The 24,302-nt window shown below is 38.7% G+C and overlaps 2 protein-coding genes and 1 long non-coding RNA gene across 3 annotated transcripts; all 3 read right to left on the reverse strand.

The window, feature by feature from the left end:
- Positions 1–633: 633 nt before the first annotated feature.
- Positions 634–12,272, reverse strand: LOC120741307 (coiled-coil domain-containing protein 106-like). The gene is made up of 5 exons (XM_040044106.1): positions 11,991–12,272; positions 4,290–4,507; positions 3,785–3,997; positions 2,645–2,851; positions 634–1,470 (listed from the first exon to the last, which is right to left on the reverse strand). The coding sequence occupies exons 2-5, from the start codon at positions 4,495–4,497 to the stop codon at positions 1,091–1,093; spliced, it is 1,008 nt and encodes a 335-aa protein (XP_039900040.1). The 5' UTR covers positions 4,498–4,507; positions 11,991–12,272; the 3' UTR covers positions 634–1,090.
- Positions 12,273–13,927: 1,655 nt separating this feature from the next.
- On the reverse strand, positions 13,928–23,172 carry anxa13 (annexin A13). Its single transcript, XM_040044107.1, has 11 exons — positions 23,020–23,172; positions 19,624–19,699; positions 19,416–19,510; positions 19,154–19,324; positions 19,030–19,063; positions 17,435–17,514; positions 17,134–17,202; positions 16,944–17,045; positions 16,689–16,764; positions 16,283–16,395; positions 13,928–15,214 (listed from the first exon to the last, which is right to left on the reverse strand). Exons 1-11 carry the CDS (start codon positions 23,032–23,034, stop codon positions 15,095–15,097), a joined length of 951 nt encoding a protein of 316 aa, XP_039900041.1. The 5' UTR covers positions 23,035–23,172; the 3' UTR covers positions 13,928–15,094.
- LOC120741310 lies at positions 20,346–20,887 on the reverse strand. The gene is made up of 2 exons (XR_005697600.1): positions 20,843–20,887; positions 20,346–20,702 (listed from the first exon to the last, which is right to left on the reverse strand). It is a non-coding gene; the product is annotated as an uncharacterized LOC120741310 (long non-coding RNA).
- Positions 23,173–24,302: the final 1,130 nt, after the last annotated feature.

Below are 24,302 nucleotides of genomic sequence, written 5' to 3' on the forward strand. Positions count from 1 at the left end.
GACCAGCATGCACCTGTCCCTTCTGGCTGTACACAGCCTGAGAGAAACTTCAGGTCGCTTGCGATTGCCTCCACTGCCATGAAATATCCCTATGCTGTCCAACCTTTGTATCGGGATAAAAAGACATAAAGAAAAGGATAAAAAGAGATGGAAGGAGCAACACATAATTGGAAATGACTGAATCTGTGCATAACAGAAGAGGGAGTATGCTGGGAGGGAGGAGGGATGTGAACGATAAGCAGATAGCAGGCGTGAGAATTGGAGTGACAGTGACAGAGTCCAATGCAAAGATAAACAGCCTGGGTGCAGCCCCTGTAATGGCTTTGCACAAGTAATTTGTCACTCCATGTGAAAAGCAAACAGCAGGAAAGGCAATGGCAACACTTTGCACTGACACTTAAGATTGGCCAAGGATGTCTCACCCATCTGTGTACAAAACTGGCTCGGCCTATTCCTCAAGAGCGAGAAAACACCTTGAAAACGTCCAGCCGCATTTCAGTTGACGAGATTATGTCAGGTTCGTTATTTTAACTGGGTTTAAATAATTGTTGCTCCCTGGCTGAAGAAATACAGATTTAATAGGAGTCGTAGCTTCTTGGTACAAACGTCTTTAGACATGAACAGAAACATAACTTAAGTGAAATCTGTAGTGTTTTAATTCCTTCTTTAAAGGCAGCTTTTATATCACTTGCAGTATATGAAACTCTACATAATGAAACATATTTTTTACATCTTTAAAAGGCTTGAAAATGGAAATTGACCAGCCACCATTTTGAAGTAAATGACAAGCGACATAAGCTGTAAACATAATTTAGCATGTGAGCACTGCCATCTTGTGGCCGTTTCCAATACTACATGCATAAGGAAAAAATATTTGCATCAATAAAAAGCAGGTGCCGACATTTTTCATTATAAATGAGAATATTAAAAACATTCCTGACCATTGAGGCATCAAGCATAAAGAAATGGGGAAAAAAAACAATGCTGTGCAAGTCATTCAAATCCAGCAGTTCATTTTGAAACAAACAAACAAACAACAGAATTTTGTGAAGGCATTATGCACCATCTCAATATATTATCACACCAACCATTAACCTATTAAAATGCTCTCTGCAGGACCACCTAGCTGCGGCAGGTGAGAATGCAACAACCTTGACCTTTTCCCTGAGATGGGCAGAAGCTCGCCGTTGGCTTTCATCTGGTCTATTTTCCTGGACAGGTCGGCGTCGCTGTCAATGACCAAAGTGCACCTTTGGGCGTAGCTCACCAGAGTCTCTTCCCCTTGGCGAAAATTGCCAACCAAGGAGACCATGTCTTTACCCGCCAGGTGGAGCTCGGCAATTGATGCCGTGTTGGCGATGGTGTTCCGGTCGATTCCGAGATGGCGGAACGCTTCGCTCATGCTTTTCTTCTTGATGAAAGCGGACAGGACTTGTTTGTAGCGGTGAATGACGTACTGGACTCCGGTGGCTTGTGGAAATAGATGACAGGTTATGAAATATATGAGTTGCTGTTGCTTTTTATTAGTTTTAGTAACAATCTCAACTCTCACTGGACACACATACAAATAATTCATGCATATAGTTTCAGCCTTCCAATTTTAATTTAAAGATTTTATTTTGAAAACAGGGAAATCATCTAACTCACTGTAACATTTGTTTATTTATTCCTATAATTTTTAGCATTGCTTTTAGGATTCACTAAGCCTTCAGCTGCTAATATCCACAAACAAATCTTAATTCTGTTACTGGTGCACTGATACCACCTTTGGGTACTTAACTATCCTTTGTAATATTACATGACGTTGAAAATGTCACCTGCATCAGTTTGAGTGAAGAATTAATTTTCTGTTAATGTCCTTTTTAATAAGTCATACACCTACAGTAAGACTGCAGCTGATAGGTGGGAAAACACATCAAACTTGTGTTTTATAACAGCAGCTAATTATCTGCAGTGTTGTCTTTATGAAAGTGTGGTTATTATGCAGAACCTGCTGACTGCTTTTCATTTCCCTGCTCAACCAACCAGTTACTGCTGCCTTAAAATGGTGATGCTGGAACAAGACTTAGGCCTGATTCAGACCTAAGTGAATCTTTCTAGAGTCTACAATGTTGCCTATTTAAGTGCCGATGACTGTGCTGGCATTTATGCTTGTGTGCTATATTACGTGTTAATTACCAAGTGATCATTTCACTGTGTTTTATATGGTCCCTCCAGGAACCTGCTGACATTTACAAGTCCTTATATTGATGCTATGATTATTAATCCTTAGTTTCAGACAATGATTGTTATTCTGCCACTGAGAAATTCAAAAACTGTGCAAAAGAAAAAAAAAATGTTGGAAATGCATAAAAGCAATCGATGGTACAGGACGGGCCAATCACAGAAGTCACCGACTGCATCAACCTGATGTGTTGTTACATTTCAAGGGCGGTGCAATTCAGGTTAAGTTGTGAGTTACGGCGTATGGTTTTACAGCAGTTTGTGGTTATGACGTAGCTACAAGTAGATTTCCCACTGAAGCATAAATCCCCAGTTACAAGAATACACATAGCTCATGAGTGAAGCATAGGACCAATGAGTACTGATTATACTGATGCATCGCTAAATTCTAGTCAAACTCAACACAAGACTGAATTATTACCCCTTTTCCTGCTGTAGTCCCTCCCTTTCTTTGATCTTTTCTTATCCTTATGGTGTTTCTTGCGTCTGTGTTCACTAGATGCTGCAGACACTTCCGATGAGTCGGATGCCTCAGAGCCGCTGTCGCTGCTGGTGGAGGAACTAGAAGAAGCTCTTTCTCTCTTTCGAGATTTATTTTCTGAATGCTGCACTCTGCTCAGCTTGGGAGCTGAAAAAAGACAAAAACAAAAAAGCGTATAAGAGACAGTATGATAAATAACTTTGTGTGCACGATAATATTATACAGTATATGCTGTATACCTTAGTAGCGTCATAGTAACATCAAAGTTGACCTGGGCAGTTCAACCTACCAAAACATACTATCGATCTAACACCTAGATGGCTAGGTGTTAGATCGATAGCCAATTGATGCCAATTGTTACTAGCATCATTCACAGCTAGTAACAATTGGCGCAAAGCAACATTGGAGCAACCGGTGGTTCAGGGGGTTGGGAAGCTCATCTTGTAACCGGAAGGTTACCGGTTCGATCTGTCGATCTGTCTCGGTCGTTGTGTCCTTGGGCAAGACACTTCACCTACCGCCTACTGGTGTTGGCCAGAGGGGGCGATGGCGCGATATGGCAGCCTCGCTTCTGTCAGTCTGCCCCAGGGCAGCTGTGGCTACAACTGTAGCTTGCCTCCACCAGTGTGTGAATGTGAGAGTGAATGAATAGTGGAACTGTAAAGCGCTTTGAGGGTCTCGAAAAGCGCTATATAAATGCAATCCATTATTATTATAACATTATTCAGCATAATATAGCAATACAGGATCAACTTAAATAAATTCATTTATTTAATTAAAAACAACAGCTTATTTAAGATGCTTTATACAGTAAAGATACTTCAGTATTATAGAGAAAACCTCAAGAATCATCTGATCCTCATACGAGCAGCAGGTGATGATGGCTAATGATGGAACCACAGGGGAACAGCTAAGAGGCAGTGGGGCAAAATATCTGCATCTTTTATGTTTTTTAAATGTAGTTCTTCAAGTAAAATAACTATAGACCATATAGAGGCAAGTGAAAGTTTTAGGCTAGTTCTCATAAAAAAAGGCCTGTAGTACAGTAAAGAAACAGTATACTTCACTTCAGTTACTGACTTTCAGTCACAGGACTGGGGGCAGCAAACGCTGGCATGGAGCGGTTACTTGTGAGGTTTTCAATCTGGCTTCTCAGGAACTTGCGGTCTTGCATCAAATCCTCCACCTGCCTCTCGAGAGCAGCGATGCGTTCTTGTTTGCTCTCCAGCATGCACTGCAGCTTGGTGATGGTCAGCAGCACCCTCGGGGGAAGACCCTCTACTTGGGAAGCAGCTAGAAAAGACAAGACAGCCACACAAAAGAGGATTACAAGCACACAAGTTAAACTTCTATCATTTTTCTATCAATTTCTGTCTGTAGAAAGGATGGTGTGCTTTTCAGGCAGTCGTTTCAATATTTGTTCAGGATGAGAAGATAAAATCAAACAAATTATTATCTATTTTCTTAACTATCAACATGTTTACATCACTGCTAAGCCAGAGGCTGATGCTGGCTCAGCTTAAAGGACCATAACCATAAAAAGTAAACTACATGAAGCAGCAAATACTGTCAGAGCTTCCCATACCAGACATGGCACTGCTGGGTGTGTTGTCCTGAACAGCATCTGCTGATGCTCCCGTTTGAAAATTCTCCCACTTAATGATACGAAGGTCGTCTTGCTCCTGCTTTAGCCAGGCAGGAGAGCTGAGGCGCTCTTTGGTCCTCACGGAGCTGGAGTCGATTTCTACACAGGGGGAATAACATGACGGCTCCTGATGCCAAACAGATGACATCTCTTCAAACCTGGAAAAGGACAAGAAGGGGGTATCATAAGCCAAAAGGGTCAAAGGCTAAAGGACAGAATGATGTAAGAGTTCCTATATGGATGACACCCCAGAGAGAACAGGTTTTTCACCAATCAGAAGATTGGCGGTATAAATGACACCTCACCTGTACAAGTGCCCATTGGGAAGACAATGAATCTCAAAAATCACTCCTGATGCATTTATCAGTGAGTGTGATAGATTAAGTGCTTAAGCCTCAGTCACACAGTCCTTTAGACCAGGTAGCAACCCCCTGGCAACCACCAGTGATAAGGGAAAGGTAAGGTAGCACTTTAATTTGGGTTTTTTTAAGGCAAACATTCGCAGTGTAAAGTTTGTGTTGCACGTTTTAGGGTTGCATTATCCCATGGTGAGTCGTTGCTGAGTATTTTCATTTTCCATGCAAACTACGGGTAATCTGCTAGTGACCAAAGAAAGGAGGTTTTTGGTGCAGCAGCCTCTTTTGACCAATTTCATGTAGCAACAGCCAGAAACCTCCAGCAACCACACACCAAGCAATAGGGGAACACTAGTCTGTAGGCCTGCTGAGGCCTTTAGTACTGGTGATGACTCCAGTACTAAACCTAAAACAACTTTTGCTGTGTCACAGAAATTTCAGTCTTACATTAATGCAGGAGCATAAGGGTAATGCAATATCTGGAGAAACATTGATTAAAACAACAAAGCAACTGAGGAGTTTTTTCAAAGTTGCAACAGTACTGCTCAGGAGAAGACTGAAGTACTTCTAGGGAACCAGAATCAAGTTACAAAGCCGTTTTGATGCCACTGTAACAAGGGCTTCAACTTCTGGAAAAAATAATGTAATGTCAGGGACTCATATGTAGCCACAGAAGGTGCCTCATCACGTGCACTTCTTTACAAAATGTCGACACATTTTAAATTATATTTACTGGTTTTGAGAGTACTATTCAGCAAATGTAGTACTTCCTGTGCTGTTCAACGGGGCCATGCTCAAATGTTAACTAGTCATTACTACAGAAAGAAACCAGAATTCTTCGATTACCAACAATCTTGAGCTTGACTCTGCAAAATCATCTGCAAATTTCTGTTCATGGAGATTTACAGGATGCCACTGGCAGTGATTTTTCTCAGGACTGCAGCTGTATTTTTTTTGGTTTAATTAATGGATATGTGGACTTCCTTATGTTACTCATGTTAAATGTGACCACAGTTTAAAATGAAGAGGTTGGCCTATGTGCAAGTAATCCCTGTGAGCCAAGGTTCAGCCTCAGGTTCCAGACAGCTCTCGACACTCAGGTTTTCATTGTTGGTTTTACATGATGTCAGCAAGAGATGATACAAAGTGAGAACAATTCTGTACATTCGGTAAAAAGTTAAGACAATGAAGCATCATGAGGTTTTTGGACTGCCTGATGCATAACACAGTTTTATGAATGGATCATTTAGTATTTCTTTATTGTTCAGAAAAAACAAGCAAATGTGATTTATAACCATGAAAAAAGTCAGCCACCCTCTGTTCCTGCACAAAGCTACAGGTTCAAACCAAAGGATTACTCACATGTGGTGGCTTGCATTGTTACAATGTTTACCATCAACAGCTCTCTGCAAGTAAACCTGCACCAAAGCTGTATCCATGGCAACTTGATATGATCTTGTAATTAAGCGATGTGTATCTTGTAATTAAGAGATGAAGATCTTGCAATTATGAGATATTTTTAAAAGATGCAGATCTTCTAATTATGAGATGGTACGTTAAAATTACGAGCTACAGAAGTCATAATTACGAGATAACATCACCAGTTCGTGCAACGTGCTACTGAGCAAATGAAGGCTTGATGTAAAACTGAAACATGACTCAAAGCGCTTTAGTACCTGAACAATGCTCACGCAGTATGACGGCCCTCTATGGCCTCATTTAATGCATGGCTGGCTGCATCAAGAGCTGTCACTCAAAATTAACATAACAAAGGCGATATTACTATCACGCTGTAGGTCATGCACAGCAGGTTTTAGTCCATACGTAGGTCTGAGGCATATAGTTTTAGCTGCAGTCAGGTTTACTCTGAGAAGAAAATAGATTTTATCTTCTAGATTCACTTGTAAAGAAAATAACATTTTCCAAATTGTATGTAAGGATGCACCCAGTTTTAGAAGTGCTGATGACTGAATTTGTCATCTGGATGAAGGACTGAAACAACTATTATTTATTAATTAGCAATGCTTAAAATAGCTTGAAACAAACTAATAAGCAGATATGACTTTTGTATATTAAATAATGAAAGAAAATCTGTTTATGCATTATGTTCATTAAAGAAAAGATGAACAGGATATTTTATTCTTCAATTATGATCTCTGTCATTCATAATTCTGATTTACTGCCTCATAATTACAAGGAAAGGTCATCAGATGCTTGATCAGAAGTTTAATTATTATTATTTAATTTACCTCTATTTTAACATGACATTATACAGGATACCTGAAGAAGTTAGCAGGGTTTTTTCCATGTAGAATGACTCATGTGGCCTCTCATGGAAAACAGCCACATAATAGTTTCTGTTTCCCATCATCGTCATCATAACAGATCCAGAGGTTGACAGTGAGTCTAAAACATAGAGGTGCAAAGTTTTCCTCTGTGAGCTGGCTGTTACCAAACATGGGAATGGTCACACACGGACTTTGTATAGTGAGAGCAGGTGTTTAAGCTCTACATAGTTTAACATACTAACCTGAACGTATATGGCCACAATTATTGGATAAAGACTATTAAACAAAGATAGATAGAGATGTGGCAGATTTTTCAAGAAAAACAAACGTGTTTGCATACACTGCATAAAAAGCAAACAAAGAAACAACACAATAAAGTGTATAAGAAGAAGAAGTCACCACAACCAGTATGGATCTACATATTTGAGCTGGCCGAATATCTTAACTTCTACACTATTGAATCATTCACTACCAGAAACCAACAACAGTTTCTAAAGGGTAAAATTAATTTTGAGTAGAACTGACTTCAGCTTTTTGGTTCAACCCAAATAATCCCTGTTTGTCATGTGGCCCCTTGGGAAAATTACTGCCCACCCCTGGTGTAACATCACAAAAACATCTATGCTAGTGTGGGCCACAGTCCTCTGGTGGGATATGAGGGTACTGCAGGTAGGCCACATATCTATTTTCTTCTACATATCCAGTACATGTCATCTCAGTAGGTGTCATGGAGAACTGGGACCTATCCCAGCTGTAATAGTGCGAGAGGCAGGCTTCACCCTAGACAGGCAGTTGATCCACTGCAGGGGCCACAGTCATTTACAATAAATAAACTTTTTATTTGGTTTTCTGAAATTCAATCAAATCAAATCAAATTTTTATGAAATGTTTCTACTGTTCTTCTAAAGAACTTTTGATGAAGGTTTTCTAATTTTATTTACTGGGTGGCCGAAGATGTTCACATTTCAAACTATGTTCAGACATCGATGTTCAGACACCTTTCATGGATCAGTGAAGGGTGCTTGCTACTTTTTCTGCTCCTGAATGAAACACTAAACAGCACTATGAGATCTTCAATCCAAATTATGAGATAATCTCTTCTGTGCTAAAACACTGAAACAAAAACACTTAGTTAAAAGCACATGTATCATTAGTTATTGTTTTAATCAGTAATTACTATGAATATCCACAGTGTGTCTTTTGTCCTGTGTCCCTCCTGTTAACCCCCATTGGTTGCAGTAGATGTCTGCCCCTCCCTGAGCCCTGCCAGAGGTTTCTTCCTGTTAAAAGGCAGTTTTTCTTTCCCCCTGTAACCAAGTGCTTGCCCACAGGGGGCCTTTGACTGTTGTGGTTTAATTTAACCATAATATTGTGGCGTTTACCTTAAAGTGGCTTGAGGCAACTGTTTTTGTGATTTGGTACTATATCAATCAAATTGAACTGAATAGGTATAAACTGCAAAACACTTATATGACGTTTATCCCGTCTGAAACACAGTAATAATGCATGAGGAATAGCGAGGAATAGCAACTTCTGAGTATCTATACATCATAATAATGCACTAAGTGCATTAATGGAACCACTAAGGTATTTTTATCCTCTATAAATGACGTCACATTGATCAGAAATTGAGTGCAGTTAAATAAGTAAGTGACCCGAGTGTTAGCTTTTCGTGACATCAGTGGGTTTGTGGGCCTTTGGTAAATGATTGATGATTAATGATTGAAAAAGATAAAAAACTAAACTAAAAATAATCTGTCTGCTTTACTGCTGCAGTGAGCATTGCTTTTACCTTTGTGCAAAGGCCTCGTCATTTATTAATCAAGAACCATGAGTTCATAACATATCACACATTACTACACTCAATAGGAGATCATGAACAAAGCACAAGTTAATCAATGATTGATTATTTCCTCATTTCTGCTTCACTACAGTGTTATGCTGTTTTTCTAATTTTTTATCACTCATTAACATGAAATGTACTTTGTTAGTCAGGAGAGGTTTCTGAATCAGACACACCTTTGCTGGGAAGATGTGGAAAGGAAACTCCAGGTGGAAAATATTTCTGAGTAATGCAACAACGCTCCATCTAAAGTGATGTATGTTTTAAGCTAAATTCTAGTTTACTGTCACAAACTTCTGGTAGCAGTTTCAAATGCGGCTCAGCCTCCTCACATGCATAAAACAAACAGCTGCTTCTGCAGGTAAAGAAAGCTTTGTTTACTATTTCTACTGTGGCACTTACAGTGGGATCAAATATCAGAGGCTGCCTGCAACACATGAAGACGCACACCCTGTATTTACAAGACTTTGAAGGGTGAGCTTGGCTCTGTGTTGAAACGATAAAAACTCTTAAAGGTAGGAGGAAGAGTGGGTGACAAGCTATAAAAGAAATGTAGATAACATGACTTGTCAGTTTAGACGCTTTTCTCTTTACATAATGAATTTTTATGCCACCAAATGAACTCAAAATTGGTTTCTATCAATCAAACTTTTTGTCTGAAAGTAGCAAAGTGTAGCATGTACAATTATGCACTGAAAACCAAAATGATCTAATGTCTCTAATGGTTTAAGGTGGTAGTGAGACTTGCTATGATGTATGGTTTGGAAACAGTGGCACTTGAAAAAAAAGAGCTGGAGGTGACGTAGCTGAAGATTTTCAAGGCTAACATTTTTACTGGGAATAACCAGAATGGACACGTCTAGAAATGAGCGCTGCAGAAGGACGGCTCTGCTGAAAGTTTTGGAGACACAGTTGGAGAGGCAAGGCTGAGATGGTTTGGACATGTGCTAAGGAGAGATAGTGGATATATTGGACAAACAATGTTGAATAATAAACTGTTTGGTAGAGGGATGAGAGGAAGACTACAGAGAAGATTCATGGATGTAGTGAAGGAGGACATGCAGGTGGTTGGTGTGACAGAGGAGGATGCTAGGGATAGAGTGCCATGGAGGCAGATGGAGTTGAACTTAAAAAAATGTAGATACATACAATTTTCTGTTAGAAATATGAAGCTTTATTTACTGGAAGTTGGGCCAAAACTGAAGCAGAATTTCTCATCATATCTTAAACCAGTGAGGCCAAAACATTTCCCATAATGCAACTGAGCAGCACCTTTCAATTTCAGTTGTAGCACAGTAATTCTGTTTAAACACTGTATAAAAGTCAACCAAAAAAGAAAAACAAAACAAAACAATGAAATCACAACACACTGACTAAATGCTAAGCAAAAATAGTTCATCATACGTCTCCATAAATTCCTGCACCAGCAGACGCCAATCGTGAGAGACTGGACAAATGTCAGTGGTTAACGTTTGTAAGAAAAATCCCTTTTAATGAATGCAATATACGTATATATTCTTTTAATCGTCGAAGGCTGGGCCAAAAAATGAAGCAGCTATGTCAAACTTCCATTTCCCAGAATGCAACCAAACTGTATTTTTTGTATTAAAACATCTTGATGCATGCTTAATCATCCAGGTAAGTAAATCTCCAAAAGTTGATTCTGTTCATCTGAGACTGAAGAAGTCACTGGACGAGTGACGAAACGTTTCTCCCACTGAAAACGCTACGTCCAGATGAACAGAATCAATATTTGAAGATGCATTTTTTGTAGTTGTAATCAAAGTCCTCATTGTATAATTTCTCTCTTGCAACTTTTGTGGAAATACTAAAGTTTTGAGTAAGTCTTAGCGACTTAAACTTATGTTAAATTATGTTAAGTTGTGTCGTTCGGGCCCATTTAATACAACATAATTTAAGGGTGTTAAATGAAAACAAATTCAAGTTCACGTGGTTCCTATGGGGCAAAGAGTTATTGTCTAAACCTGCTACGATCAAAACCGCTCAAGCTGAAATATTTAGGCATCATTATAGGTCAGAATTTGCCATTTAAAATGCACATTCAAAGCCTGCATCCAAGCTAAAGCTTAAATGTTCTTTTTTAGGAGTAAATCTTTATTCCCTGTTTTCTGGAATGATCTACAGAAGGAGATGAAATAGTCCGAACTGCTCACAATAGCAGGAGTTTAAATCCATTTTTAATACAAGACATGAGAAAACATTTCTCTTGGTCAATGTGACTGTTTTTGATGTTACTGTTGTTATTGCATATGGTTTAGACCTGTGTGTTCACTCCCCTCTGCTGAATGTCTTGTAATGTTTGTGGCAATTTCTTCTAACCTCTTGGCCAAATCTCTCCGGAAAGAGATTCAGTCTCATCTCAATGAGACTTTTGTATATGTAAAATCAGCACAAAATTAACACAGAATCACAACATCATGATAAAAAACTAATGACACATCTGCATTAAATCCTGCATGAACTCACGATGATTCAGAATACTGGCCTTGTATTTACTAGGTATCTGATCTATACCAGTTATCGATCGATAATTTGCAATATTGCACAGTATTAGTGTAAGATGTAATGGCTGCAGCCACAAGATAAGTGGTGCATTTAGGTGCTCAATTCCTTAATGCAGTATATCAAAATGACAGTAGTTGATCTGCTAGTGTAAACTGGAGGAAGTGGCCATCACTGCTTAACTTGGTGTTTCCATGGAGATGTTGACTAACTCTTTAACAAGCTGAAGCACCAAAACACAAGTAAGTGAGTAAGTGCTGCAGTGATTAATCTGAGTCCAAAAAACACATTAATATCCGTGAGGTGATCCGATGCTATTAAGAGAAAAACATGGGGCTCAATGCAGAAGGAAGACCAATGTTATTTTTTTTTTAACCTCTATGTTAATTACAGAAGCATAAATGTGTTCGGCAACTGTTTTAAATAAGGATATTTAGCATGACAGAAGTTACAAACCTTATAAAACACACAAAGGTGCAACGTTTAGAAGACTACACAGGGCTAAACATGTCTCCTTGCAGTGGGTTTAATTAGCTCCTACCAAGATGGATGCTAATGACTGTAATTACCAGCAAAAAAGGGGGAAAGGGGAGCAAGCAACAAAGCCGGTGAAACATGCGGGACAACGTACCTTTAAGAGAGTCCAGTGGATAAAAGTGGAGGTGATAATGTCGTCCTGTTTGTCCTGCTGTCAGCTGAAAATTCACCTGGAGTAAATCACTTGGTTGGAGGGAAATATAAACAGAGACGGGTGAGAAAATGAGGGAGTACTGTAACGTGCGTGTCTGGCAGAGGGGCGGGGCCATGGAGCTGCCTTCAGGTGCTCCACAGAAAGTCAAGCTTCTCGTAACTGTAACTTTGATTTCAAAACTGTGGCGCTGTCGTTTCAGAGGTATAGCCAATGTAACTGGTTGCAAAGTTCTTGAAGTAACAGGAAATCATTAGTAGAGCTCCATGATTATAAAAAGCAATTTCTGGATGTAACAGTTGGAGTGCGATGTGTTCTATATATCCAATATGTACCTTTTGCTGATGAGTTGTACACCGGATGCCCTGACTTGTGTCTGGAAAGAAAAACCAGACCTTTTACTTACCAAGCAAATGTGTGTTTTCTCGCCGGCTGGCAATGTATTAAATGCATTGTTGGACGTTGTTAATAATTAAACAACAATGGTGTTATATTACTGGAACAAAGATTGAAATGGTGACTGAATCAAATTTCTTACTAGCAGATCATAAGCTCTCTTGAAAATATAAGATATGGTAAATCAAATCTCAAAAAGCATTTTCTTTTTTGAATCTTGCTTTATCTCAGTTATTGTTCTGAGCTATGGGATAAAGTATATGACCTTAATTTGAAAACCTTAAAAACATTATAGAAAGAACAACTAGGATAATAGCCAAGATGGGTTCAGGAGATCCCACCAACAAATTGTTTCTGAGTTTGTAAAACTTTAAGATGTGATTGACTTGTGATCAAAATTTGATTAATCATGTTCAAAGCAGTGGCCATTTGAGGCTAGCTCCAAAAGCATATTGATTGTGATATTCAGAGCTAAAAAGTCGAACTTTAAATCATTAAAAATAATCTTTGGATAGTTTCTCCCTTTCAAAAGGTCTTCACATACTTCTTGCAAAGCTTTGATGCGTGTCTGGGCTCATTATTCATCTCCATGATGATGCAACAATGACACAACAATCATGGCTGCATTCACTGTTGCAAATGTTGTCTGTTGCAAATGCCAATCACCCATGATCTTCTTTCCCCCAGAAATGACTGCAAATGTGTTTCTAAATCTTTAAACTTTCTAATAATACTATGGAAAATAGTTTTTAAACTCTTTCACACCATCACCAGAGTAGGTACTTTAAGTGCAGAACTAGAATAGGAAATAATATTTATTCATGTTTGACATTATTTCTTGTGCGTCTTTGCTGATTTTATGAAGGCCAAGTTAGGATAACCACATGTTTTAAGAGTTATTTTTTGTTTTGTTTTCCAAGTGTGTATTTCTTTTCTTTTCCATCTTCCACAGAGAGAATTTTCACTGGCTAGTGTTGTATGGTTCTGATCACCCTAAATTTATGTTCCAGTGTGAGTCAAAGAGTAGGTACTTGTCTGTGTCTGGGGTTTCTGGTAAATTTCATTACTGAGGCTTCCATCTTCCTTAGTGCACACAACAATAGTAACCTATTTTCTTTGGTTTTTATTTTTTTATCCACTGAGTTAATGTGTTTGTTAAGGTACAACAAATATTCTTACAATCTCAAAGATATTTTGAGGTTAATAAAAGAAAGCTCAACACTTACCTCCCAACTTGGTTAACTGTGTCCTTTACATGTGAACATTTCCCATTTTGATTTCCTAAATTAAATTACATTTACGTGCTGTTACCATATTTCCCACTGTCCTCGAAAGCAGCAAAGGGGTGGTGACAAACTTGAAGGTGGGGTCTCCTTTCACGGAACATAAAATGATAGTAAGCCTTTTCCCATTCAGTGTAACATGTTCAGTGTTCATGTTCCAGGCCATTTGGATTACTGAGGAATGAATAAAGTCAGACATGATGACATTAAAGGAAACTTTATTAGCAGTAAGACTAAAATTCTTTGGCTATATAGAAGCTAATAAGCAGGCTGATGCTGTGACTATCTCATGTGCTGTAAGTCATTTGAGTATCTTTTTGCAATATGTTTATAATAGTGGTCACTCATAAGAATAAATCTCAGCTGCCATTAACGGACACACAAGTGACACAGACATCAGATTCTCCACATGTTAAAAATCAACCTGAACATCACGATCAGATTTCTTTTCACACACCCTCTGGTCTATTCTAAGCAGTATGCTAAATAATGCTCCGTATTAAACACTCTTCTTTGTTAGTCATAAAATATATATAAAAAAAAAAAAATACATGTATAACAAGGAGAGGTGTATTTGGATTTGTCAATTCCTTTTTTTTTGCAACTAAATATATATCAATATATAATTTATTTCAATGAGAAACTGATAAAATATATAACCGCTGCTGTGAGAACAGTTCAGATTCAAGTCCATTGCATTGCATAGCCTTCATAATGCCAGCTAATACTCCTTCAACTCGAAATTTCACATTTCTTCATTTAAAAGCACAAAGCCATGCTGACTGATTGCATTAGTTATAACAGGCACAGTTTGGGGCACGGAGGGTGAAAAAGGTCAAAGAAGTATTTGATCTAAAGAAGCATAATACTTACATGAAAGTCTTAATAGATTAGTGAATGCAAGAGAATCAGGTAGCGAAGTAAATACAGGGTCTTATGTTTTTAACGTCATTATCTTATCAAGTCTTAAGCCACCTGATCACACCACGCTCGATCTAATTGATTCAGTGTGACTACAGCTGGCTCCTGTTTGTGTTGTAGAAATCTTGGTGCTTTATACTGGCCACTATATAAATGCTGGTTAATTAAAGATTAAAAATTGACTAAGAAATGGGCAGTAATTGTGAGACACAGCTTCACTCACTGATAAGTTCTAAGTAAGAGAATCAAGGTCAGCGTCTGTGAAGGAGGTAAAATAGAGAGCCAACCACATTAACAGTAAGTCAGTTTGGACAAGACACGAGCCAAGTTAATTATTTAATCGCCCCACTACCCTCCTGCTCCGGTCACAATATCATACAGAGAGACCGAGTAAAGTTAGTTTGTTAACCAGACAACCCGCGTCCTTCCTGCCTGCCTCTCTGGCTTTCAGTGGCAGATAGCGAGAAGGAGGCGCTTAAAGTCACCGCTGCACTCGTCCCTCAGGGCGTCCTTAAGGGACACATCATACTTCTCCAGGTACATGTCCTTGATGGTCTCCAAATCATACTGTTGAAAAAAAGAGAACCACAAAATTAAATTAGCCTTTATGTCGAGCCTGCCAGAAGTCAACTCATGGGAATTTACCAAATATAATATGATGGAAATAATCAGTTTCAACTTGACCCTCTAGCAAATGTGGAGAAGACAAACTCATGTTTAAAGTTTCACTCACACAGGCCTAGAGACAGGCCAGCGATTCCCTAGAAACCTCTGGTCACTAGGGAAAAATGTGTATTCCCCAACTGGTTGATTAGCAGTCACTATAAGTTACTGGGTGAAAGTGATCGCAAAGACGGTGTGGCATCGACAACCTGGAGTTACTGGGAGTACTGCCCAGTATCACTAGGTAACATCCGGGAGTTGATTCTGAAATGGTGCTTCTATGCAAATTGCTGATAACTGCGGTGACCAAAGCAATCACATAGAAGTTTTAGTTGCAGCAACATATACCTGTTTTTGCAACCAGTTTTTACAAAGCTAGAGCCACCAGTCTTCTGCAACCACTTGCCAACCACTTTGGGAATACACATTTTTCTCTAGCAACCAGTGGTTACCATGAGGTTACTGACTTTAAATCTCTGTGAGTAGGGCTTATACATCAGTTTCACAGTGGCTGTCAGAAACCTAAAGCAACTACTCATAATTTATCTAGAATACAAATTTTTCCATAGTGACAAAAGGTTGCCAGGCAGTTGCCAACTGGTCTCTAACCTACGTGACTGGGGCCTAAATCATTTACATTTTCTGGAGTAGATTTCTGATCCACATTCTGCACTTGTTTGAATTCTTTTTGATTTGCATTTAAAAATGTCTTGTATACTGTACGTTTGTATCTTAACATAAACCAGGGGACAGGATTTACCAGAGTTTGCCTGAAGATGGCAGTGAACAGTCTTATAAGTGACTTTAAAGTGTAAGAACATGCATACTGTAAAAACAGATGTAATAATCAGTGAGCTGTTTAGTAATCGCAGCATGTTGTGAATGTTTTTAATCATCTTTTATCGTGTATTTTAGCTTGACAGTCTTTGGCCCCTTCTTATAAACAAGGTCATGCATCATTAGCGGAATTACCTCGGAGCGACACACAATAATGCGAATCAGGGTGTCCTCATCAGTGCCTGCTCCTTTCATCGCTTTGTTCACACGTCTCGCAAAGTAAAGCTGGGGATTCTTGGCAACTCTTACTGTGAGGAGGAGGAAAGGGTTTCATTAAATTCCACAGCAGATTATGAACCATATGTTCCTGCAGCAACAATTTATTTTTCTTCAATACGCTTATTAAACACCAAACTTTTATTTGCATAGCACAATAGGAGTTTACCCAACGTACTTTCCTGTCATCTAATATACAAAAAACTAGCAGTTTGCCATGTGATTTTGATGCTACCACTGCTTCTCTAATCTTCTAAGCAAATTAAATCAAATCAAATCTAGAATCATAGATTTTAATATGGACAGCTTTCTAATTCATACTAACCGAGAGCAGTGTAGCATTTTTTCAGTGTCCCTCCAGTCTCGTTCTCAATGGCATCGAGGATTTCTGTTCCAGAGAGCTGTTGAGAGAGTATAACTAGCTGAGTTAAGCACTGTAAATGTCTTACAGAGTAACCTTTCACTTTCCACATACAAATATTTCTTATGTAGTGATTTGTTAGGAGGTGTCAGGAAACAGTGATGTGATATGTGCAAGCAGATATGCAATATCACTGCAGCAGCGGGCACAAATACCAACCTGCTCATATATCTTGAAGGTGGCCTGGAGCTGCAGGTAATTTCTGGTGGCCAGGATGTAGGTGAAAGTGGATTCGTCTGTCCCAAAACGGCTTTCACCAGCCTGCATCAGTTCAGCGAATATTAATGTTTTTCAGGGTCAATAAATCTGCTACGATGCCATTATGAATAATTTAAAAATGAAACTGTACCTCAAACAGGGCAATAGCATCTTGTTCAGCCAAATTCTCATCCACCTCATAACTCTCATCTCTGTTGCCCTGGAAGAAGACAATTAAGAGGACTTTGGTCCTTACTGAGGTCTATTTATCTGACTCACGCAACTTTATCTGGGCTCCGTTTTACTCGTGAGAGGCTGTCTGGATGTTGGCCAGTGTGTGTGTGTGTTCACAGGGCATGGTTTGGCGAAGGGAGAGTGAGCTCGATTTCAGTCCAGGGACAGATGGGAGGAATTTAGTTACACGAGTAGAGTAGAAACTCAGGGCCACTTACCTGCAAAAGAGCTGTGAGAAGGTTTCTAACATCCCCGCTCGTATCTCCCTCGATATCGGCTTCAAGATCACGCTCGTGCACTGCAAGAGTGACACCGAGAAAAGTCACAAAGCATGAGGACCACCAGATATTCTTTTACCATACGATACAAGTGTGTTGGTGTTTTCTGGATAGTATTTTATGTTAGTATATTCCTAGATTTCATCCACCGTTTTAGCCATTTCCTGCAACCATTCACCTATTCTCATTTCCTTGCTGTGCATAAAAGTGTACAGCAACAATCAGAAAACTAGTTAATAGTGTAAAGTGAAGTAGTGCAGTTAGCTGCTTAGTTAGCTTCACAAGTAATATTGGAAGCAGAGCACATGACTCAAGTAAATATTTTCACATACTTGGTCATAGTCCTGGTTAAATGGGGCAGCACTCTAAACTATTAGGATTGGGCACTGGAATGATGGCATCTTTCTAACAAGCTATTATTTATTCTTTATAGCTGAGGTGACCAACAGACCAATTACTAGACAAATCTAGTGGTCTTTCTAGATTTGTCTGACCATTTCTATTTTACTCTGTGCAACATTTGTCACAGTTATATTAACCTGCACAGCCTTTTCCTTTGTGTTTACACTCAATGTATGGAAACAGGAAGAGAACTTATTTAAAGATTTTCCAACCAGCCTTTTTATTTTTGAATACAAACCTTCTTTTACTTGAAGTGAGAAAATAAGATTTTATTATTATTTTATTATAATTAATAAATTAATAATAAAAATTGTTGAACTACTGTTGAATTGCTGTTTGTGTTTTATTTATCTCTTATGCTATTCGTTATTGGCCCGTAAAGCATCAATAAAACTTTTGATAACTATAACATGGTGCTTGACTACTATATGGAAGCTTGCTATTACATTTAATAATTTTCTCATTATACGTTTATTAGCAGTGTGCCCTGCATATGCTATTGTGCTAGCTTTATGCTGTCCCAAGTAAAACAACAATACCTAGCAAAGTCAGCAAAGTCATCGCTCAGGTCTATAAAATGTAAGCTTTAGCTATCAGTGTGCTAACATAGCATATTAGCTAGTTCACCCGAAGAACAAGAACAAAGCATGTGCTATGCTAATAATCTGTTCAGCTAACCAGCATATCCGCAGGCTGATTAAAAGCCATCAAACACATCAACCAAAGAATGTTCTAGTCATTCTAAATCCTAATAAAACAAACTCTTAAATAATCATACTCACTCTGTAGAAAATTACAATGACAAACTTGAATGATGATGTAATTCCTTCCATGCATAATTATAAAAAGAAAACTAAACAGAGGTTACTCTGTTCAAAACTCATAAGATTTCAGTGCCTATAACCACAGAGGATATAGCCAGCTATAGTGGTAAGTATAATCAACTCTCAGCGCCAGCACAATAATGAAAGGGAAGTGGGAACAGGATGGGCCTTGACTAAACAAAATGTGACATAGCACTAGAGACAAAAATAATAAGCTACTGTATGAGGTGTAGGTTGATGACTCACACTTAGTAATTTCATCAAACGGAGAAGAGATTTAAAAACTGCTAAGTTGCTTATTGTACTAACCCTGAAAGTAGCATTCCTTGAACATGGCAATGTCCTGTTAAAAAAAAAAGTAGGAAGTTAGACATTTCCTCTGAAATTGAATTGCAATATGATTGTCAATATAAATATATATTTTGCTAGTTACAGCATTTGTAGCGGTGCAGAGGAGCTCCACCAAGACGTCCTCATCAGTGCCCGGACCTTTCATTGCCTTCCTGAGCTCCTTCACAGCATAGATAACCGGCGGATCCAGCATGGCAAGGACAGCCTTCTCAAAGTTCCCTGACAGCTCTTTCTTCAACACATCCACCAATTCCTATCCCAGACAGACATGCTGATTTTAGCAGAAACATAAAAAAAATGTTTCTTACACATTTGAAATGAGAAACTTGCCGAATGGCACTCACGTCATCATATTTTTCAAAATATGCCTGTTTAATTTCCTGACGCTGAGCTGAACTCCGGTTTGCCAGGATGTCAATAATAGCCTGCTCATCAGTTCCTGAAAAGAAGTCACAACAGATCAGATGCAGAGAAATCAGATGCATCCTTTCAAAGTTTAAAGAGACTAGTTTAATTAAATAATGTACCGTTTTCATCATATTCACAACCTACCTAATCCCTTGCAGGCTTTGCGAATGGCCTTGATGTCAGCAACAACATCAAAATCTTCATAGGGAAAAACTGTGGGCTGAGAAAACAAAAATAATAATGTTACATGCAGTAACTGTTATGGACACACACTGATTACAGCTAATCACTGTTTATGCAAGGATTTCTGATCGCAGGCAAGAGCAGCTGGCAGCTGGGGGAAGGGATGGTGCTCCTCGTTGAGGAATTCAGCAACTGAACTCTTTAAACAAACTTGGTGGAGGCCACATGAATGAAAGCAGTCAGTGAAGTGCAATCGAGGGTTACACACACACACACACACACACACACACACACACACACACACACACACACAAGAGAGAGAGAGAGAGGGAGAGAAGTCTCCCATAGTAAAGATACAGTAGACTACATATCTGGGCATGAATATTATGGTATTTTCATATATACAGGTTCATACAACACCCCTAAAATAACATATATATATATATATATAGGGGTGAGGGGAAACATTGATACAGCCGAGTATCTTAATATTTTGTATGGCGATAGGAACGCCAAATATCGATATGTTATTAAACAAATTCAAATACTGGACACACTTCGCTCGACAGGACAGCAACCTTCCTGCATCTACAAAAAACCTCTGCCTGATGGGAGGCAACCTTTCTGCAGTCACAATCTGCCTGGGACAGACGTAGAAAGATTGTCGTAGGCCTGTATTACTCTCTAATCTAAAATTGCAGACAATGCCAACATGTTGCCATCAGTCTGAATGAGTCTTTGTCAATAAGTCCCAACTCAAGGGTCTGATCTCAGCTGGCTCCCAGCCATATTTGCCAACCTTGAGACCTCAGAATTAGGGAGACATTCAAAGGGGGGGGGGGGGGGGGTATACATATACATATATTTACAAAAAAAAAAACTTTAATTTTACAGTGTTTATTTATCGGATGAAATAAGTTACACGTCACCGTTATTATTTTCCGGCAGACCCGGCCTTCGCGGTCTAAATGGGCCAGGTCCTCCGAAAGCCGGGTAGACCGGAACTGATCAACTGTGAAATGGGACGGTCTAGCCTTCTTCTGTTTGATGTTTATTCAGCTGTGTGGAAACCCTCCCGAGGGATTAATAAAGTTTTATTTAATCTAATCGAATCTAATAACTTTAAACTCAGCCAAACCGATTTACTCACGAACAAATAAGACACTGAAAAAAGCCAAACAATAACATGTTTAAGTTATCTAAGTGACTTATATGTCATGTTTAATGTGCCGGGAGTTTGCTGTTCTCGTCGGCTCAGATATTTGAAGTTTACACAGCTACATTCTCGCCTGAAAATATGTTAAAAGTTTATTTTGCAACCCAGAAAAAGTAATAAGAGTAATATAAAAACTAAGTAGCTGCAGTAGTAGTAGCCATTGTTGGAAACTGGAATTGACTGGGCCAGTGTGGGATATGGTTTTTCAATTTTGTTGTCCGGGTGGAAAATTGAGAGAAATTCGGGAGAATGGTGGCTCCGGGAGATTTTTGGGAGGGGCATTGAAATTCAGGATTCTCCCGGAAAAATCGGGAGGGTTGGCATGTATGCTCCCAGCTGGTTTTATTCTGGTTATATTCCTATAGAACACAAGTCTTTGACAGAGTTCAAATCTCAGCTCAAAACTCATCTGTTTTCATTTTCACATCAGTGATAATCCATCCTGATTTTTGTGTTGTAAGGTGACCTTGAGTGTTTTGAAAGGCACAAACAAAAAAATTAATTATTATTATTAATAATAATAATAATAATTTGCAATTAAATCACAATATAATTGCAATGAGTTTTACAATACTCAGCAAATCTTAAAATGTGAAGTCAAGATCTTCAAAATCAACTGAAATTTCCAGCCCCATAAATGGACGAGCCAAATAGCTTCTGGGAAAAATAATTTATGGTCAGACGAGACAAAGACTGACTTATTTTGGTTACAATGACAAGAGGAGTAAAGATGAGACTTTCAAACCTTAGACCACTGTACCAGCTGTCATGCATGGTGGTGATAGCATCATGCGCTGGGGCTGTTTTGCTGCCAGTGGTGCTGCTACATTGCACAAAGTGGATGGAATAATAAAGGTGGAGAGTTTTGAATTCTTCAGCTTCACCTCAAATCAACTTTTAACAAAATATCAGGCGGAGTCTATGGATGTATTAGAGCCTGTATACTTACATATAAAATAAATAAATATGAAATAAATCTCCTTTGCAAGTATCCTTATAACTGGACCTTATTCTACCTATTCTTCTTTCTGCATTTTAATCAGTCCAGTTATTTTTCTTTTCCCAGTTAAAATATATCAATAGCATTTTTAAAGGAACTTTGCCAAAAACTTCTCACAGAAATTTTCTTTCTGCCTTAAAATGTTTGACATATTATAGGTTCACAAATTATTCACAACAATGTGCCCAGCCATATTACCTATAGCAGTATATAAGGAAGCATCTGAAAGACATCTCCTGGACTATTCTGCTCTGCCCTTCTATAATATTAAATATGACTAATATTGAAAAGTCCCTGATTTCCAGATGAGGTTTTAAAGTCGAGGTCTTTTGCAGTGGATAGAATATGTTTTCACTGAGATAAGCCTTTGTGGATTCAGAAAATATATTGTACTTGTTTTTTTGTTAGTTTTTTTTTTACATTTCAGGCTGGAAAATGCAGCCAGGAAGTGGTTAGTATGGTTAGTACGTTTCCAGTGGTCGAGTGTTGACAAAAACAATTCATCTCACGCTCTTCTCTCTACATCCAGCGCTGAATCATTAAAAGTATAGCTGTAGTATTTGCTCACTCAAATAAAAAGAGTAGTGTCAACCATTTGTACTGATTAATAACATGGTGATAGGACAGGATCCACAGCCTCCCGTGAAATCCTTTCATTGCGCACAGTCGAACTCATTAAAGAAAAAAGAACTAGTGTAACGGGACCGTGATGAAATTCCGCAAAGGAGTGGCCCTTTCCTTTGCGTAAACCCCGATACGGCGTCTCCCAGACGGTGTCATTTGCAGCGTTTACACCGCTTGAACCTTAAAGAAACAGCGCTAACTGAGAATCTATATTCACAGCTCTTTATCTCGTCAGTGTAGTCGCAATAATAGAGGTTCCGTATGATGAAATGGGTTGTGCGTAAAGCCTTAAAAGCGGAGGGCGGCTCGCATTATACGGACTAAAATGATGCAAATAAAACATGTTTTAAACTCCTACAAAGACATAATCCAGCCGTCATTCCTGGCAGTGGTCGAACCGAAAGTATGGCTCATACAGACTTAAACCAGCGAAGCCAAGAGATTTTTTTTTTTTTTTTTAAATCTAGCCTTTAATCAGTGTTTTTCTCAGAGAGATTAGGAGGAGAATGACGCCTACTTGACAGTTGCCCATTTTCGTGGAGATGATCCGTCAGCAGCGCCTGATCTCTTGTTGAACTGGCAGCCTTTGGGTGGGTTTGGGGGATATTTGACCTCTTCTGACCAAACTGCGACTCAGCTGCACATACTGGAATGTGACGTCACCGCGGAGCACAGCGTGGCCCGGTTACGTGCGCAGTTAACGTCCACAGCCCTTCCCCCGGTTTCTGTCTGACTTAATCATGCTTACTGTAAAGATCCACTCCAGACATGTTGCGTTATATAAGAACATATTAGTAATTCTTCCGATTAAATAGTTTAATTAGTCAATATACAAATATTTTTAATAGTCGGTATGAAGATATGGTGCACAAACGAGGATTTTATTACACAGCAACCAGGAGCGTGTACTGAAGGGAGGCATAGGGCACCCCCCCAATATTGATTATATGGTCATTATTTATAGTGAAGTTACTCTTCCCGCTCACTTCATGATTAGCTCCTGATCATTTACCATTATCAAAAATATTAAAAAAATTAGTATGAATATATTTTTTTCTCTTAATGCCCCTTCAAGTTGGGGACAGTGTGCATGTTAAACACATTTATAGTACTTGGTCATATACAAATGCATAACAAACACCAATTAGGAGTGTCATTAACTCAGAAGTTAACTTTACAATTATAATGGTCTAATGCTAGGGTTTAAACGTAGCCCAGAAGTCAAAGCCATCCCACCAAAGTCGAGTTAATTAATAACTCAAATCAGGAAAATGCATTGTTTTTTTTTCCCTTTTCCTCTTCCTATGTGATACCAGAATTACAACAAAAATAATGAAAATCTGTGTGGATCACAAAGAAGAAATATTGTTTAGTTATATAAAAACAACATTGCATTTGAACATTTTGTACTTTTTGCAGATCCACTGTCATATATGCATACCATACATTGATATGAATGGATACATTAGATGAGAACATGTTGTCCCATATAGGAGGCAGCGAGGTGATTTAGATAATATATGGATTCCCTGTGGCCCTCCTGTACAACAATACAGACCCCCCCAGAAAAGATCGTCATGGATCAGTCCACTCCCTTTACAAGACTTTGTAGTACCGTAGATATAATAAATCACTGGGTAATGATTATTAGATTGCCATCAGTAACTCAGATACTAACCACACCTGGTGTGACTGCTTCTGATCAGTACAAATTAGTCAGACTTAATAAGGCATTCTACCAGATCCCAAAGGTGCTCAATTAGATTGAGATCTGGTGACTGTGGATGTCACTTAAGTGCA

Source organism: Simochromis diagramma, unplaced genomic scaffold (genome assembly GCF_900408965.1).
Source record: "Simochromis diagramma unplaced genomic scaffold, fSimDia1.1 OVJJ01000602.1, whole genome shotgun sequence".
Classification (NCBI taxonomy): Eukaryota; Metazoa; Chordata; class Actinopteri; order Cichliformes; family Cichlidae; genus Simochromis; species Simochromis diagramma.

Excerpts from the sequence above, each read along its gene's own strand:
- anxa13 (XM_040044107.1), bottom strand. Across the intron at positions 19,064-19,153 it reads TCTGCACCGCTACAAATGCT|GACATTGCCATGTTCAAGGA; the intron begins GTAACTAGCAAA and ends TTTTTTTAACAG. Across the intron at positions 15,215-16,282 it reads TTATTGTGTGTCGCTCCGAG|TATGATTTGGAGACCATCAA; the intron begins GTAATTCCGCTA and ends TTTTTTCAACAG.
- LOC120741307 (XM_040044106.1), bottom strand. The coding sequence starts at position 4,497 with ATGTCATCTGTTTGGCATCAGGAGCCGTCATGTTATTCCCCCTGTGTA. Across the intron at positions 3,998-4,289 it reads ACCCAGCAGTGCCATGTCTG|CTGCTTCCCAAGTAGAGGGT; the intron begins GTATGGGAAGCT and ends TGTCTTTTCTAG. Across the intron at positions 2,852-3,784 it reads CCCCAGTCCTGTGACTGAAA|CTCCCAAGCTGAGCAGAGTG; the intron begins GTCAGTAACTGA and ends GTCTTTTTTCAG.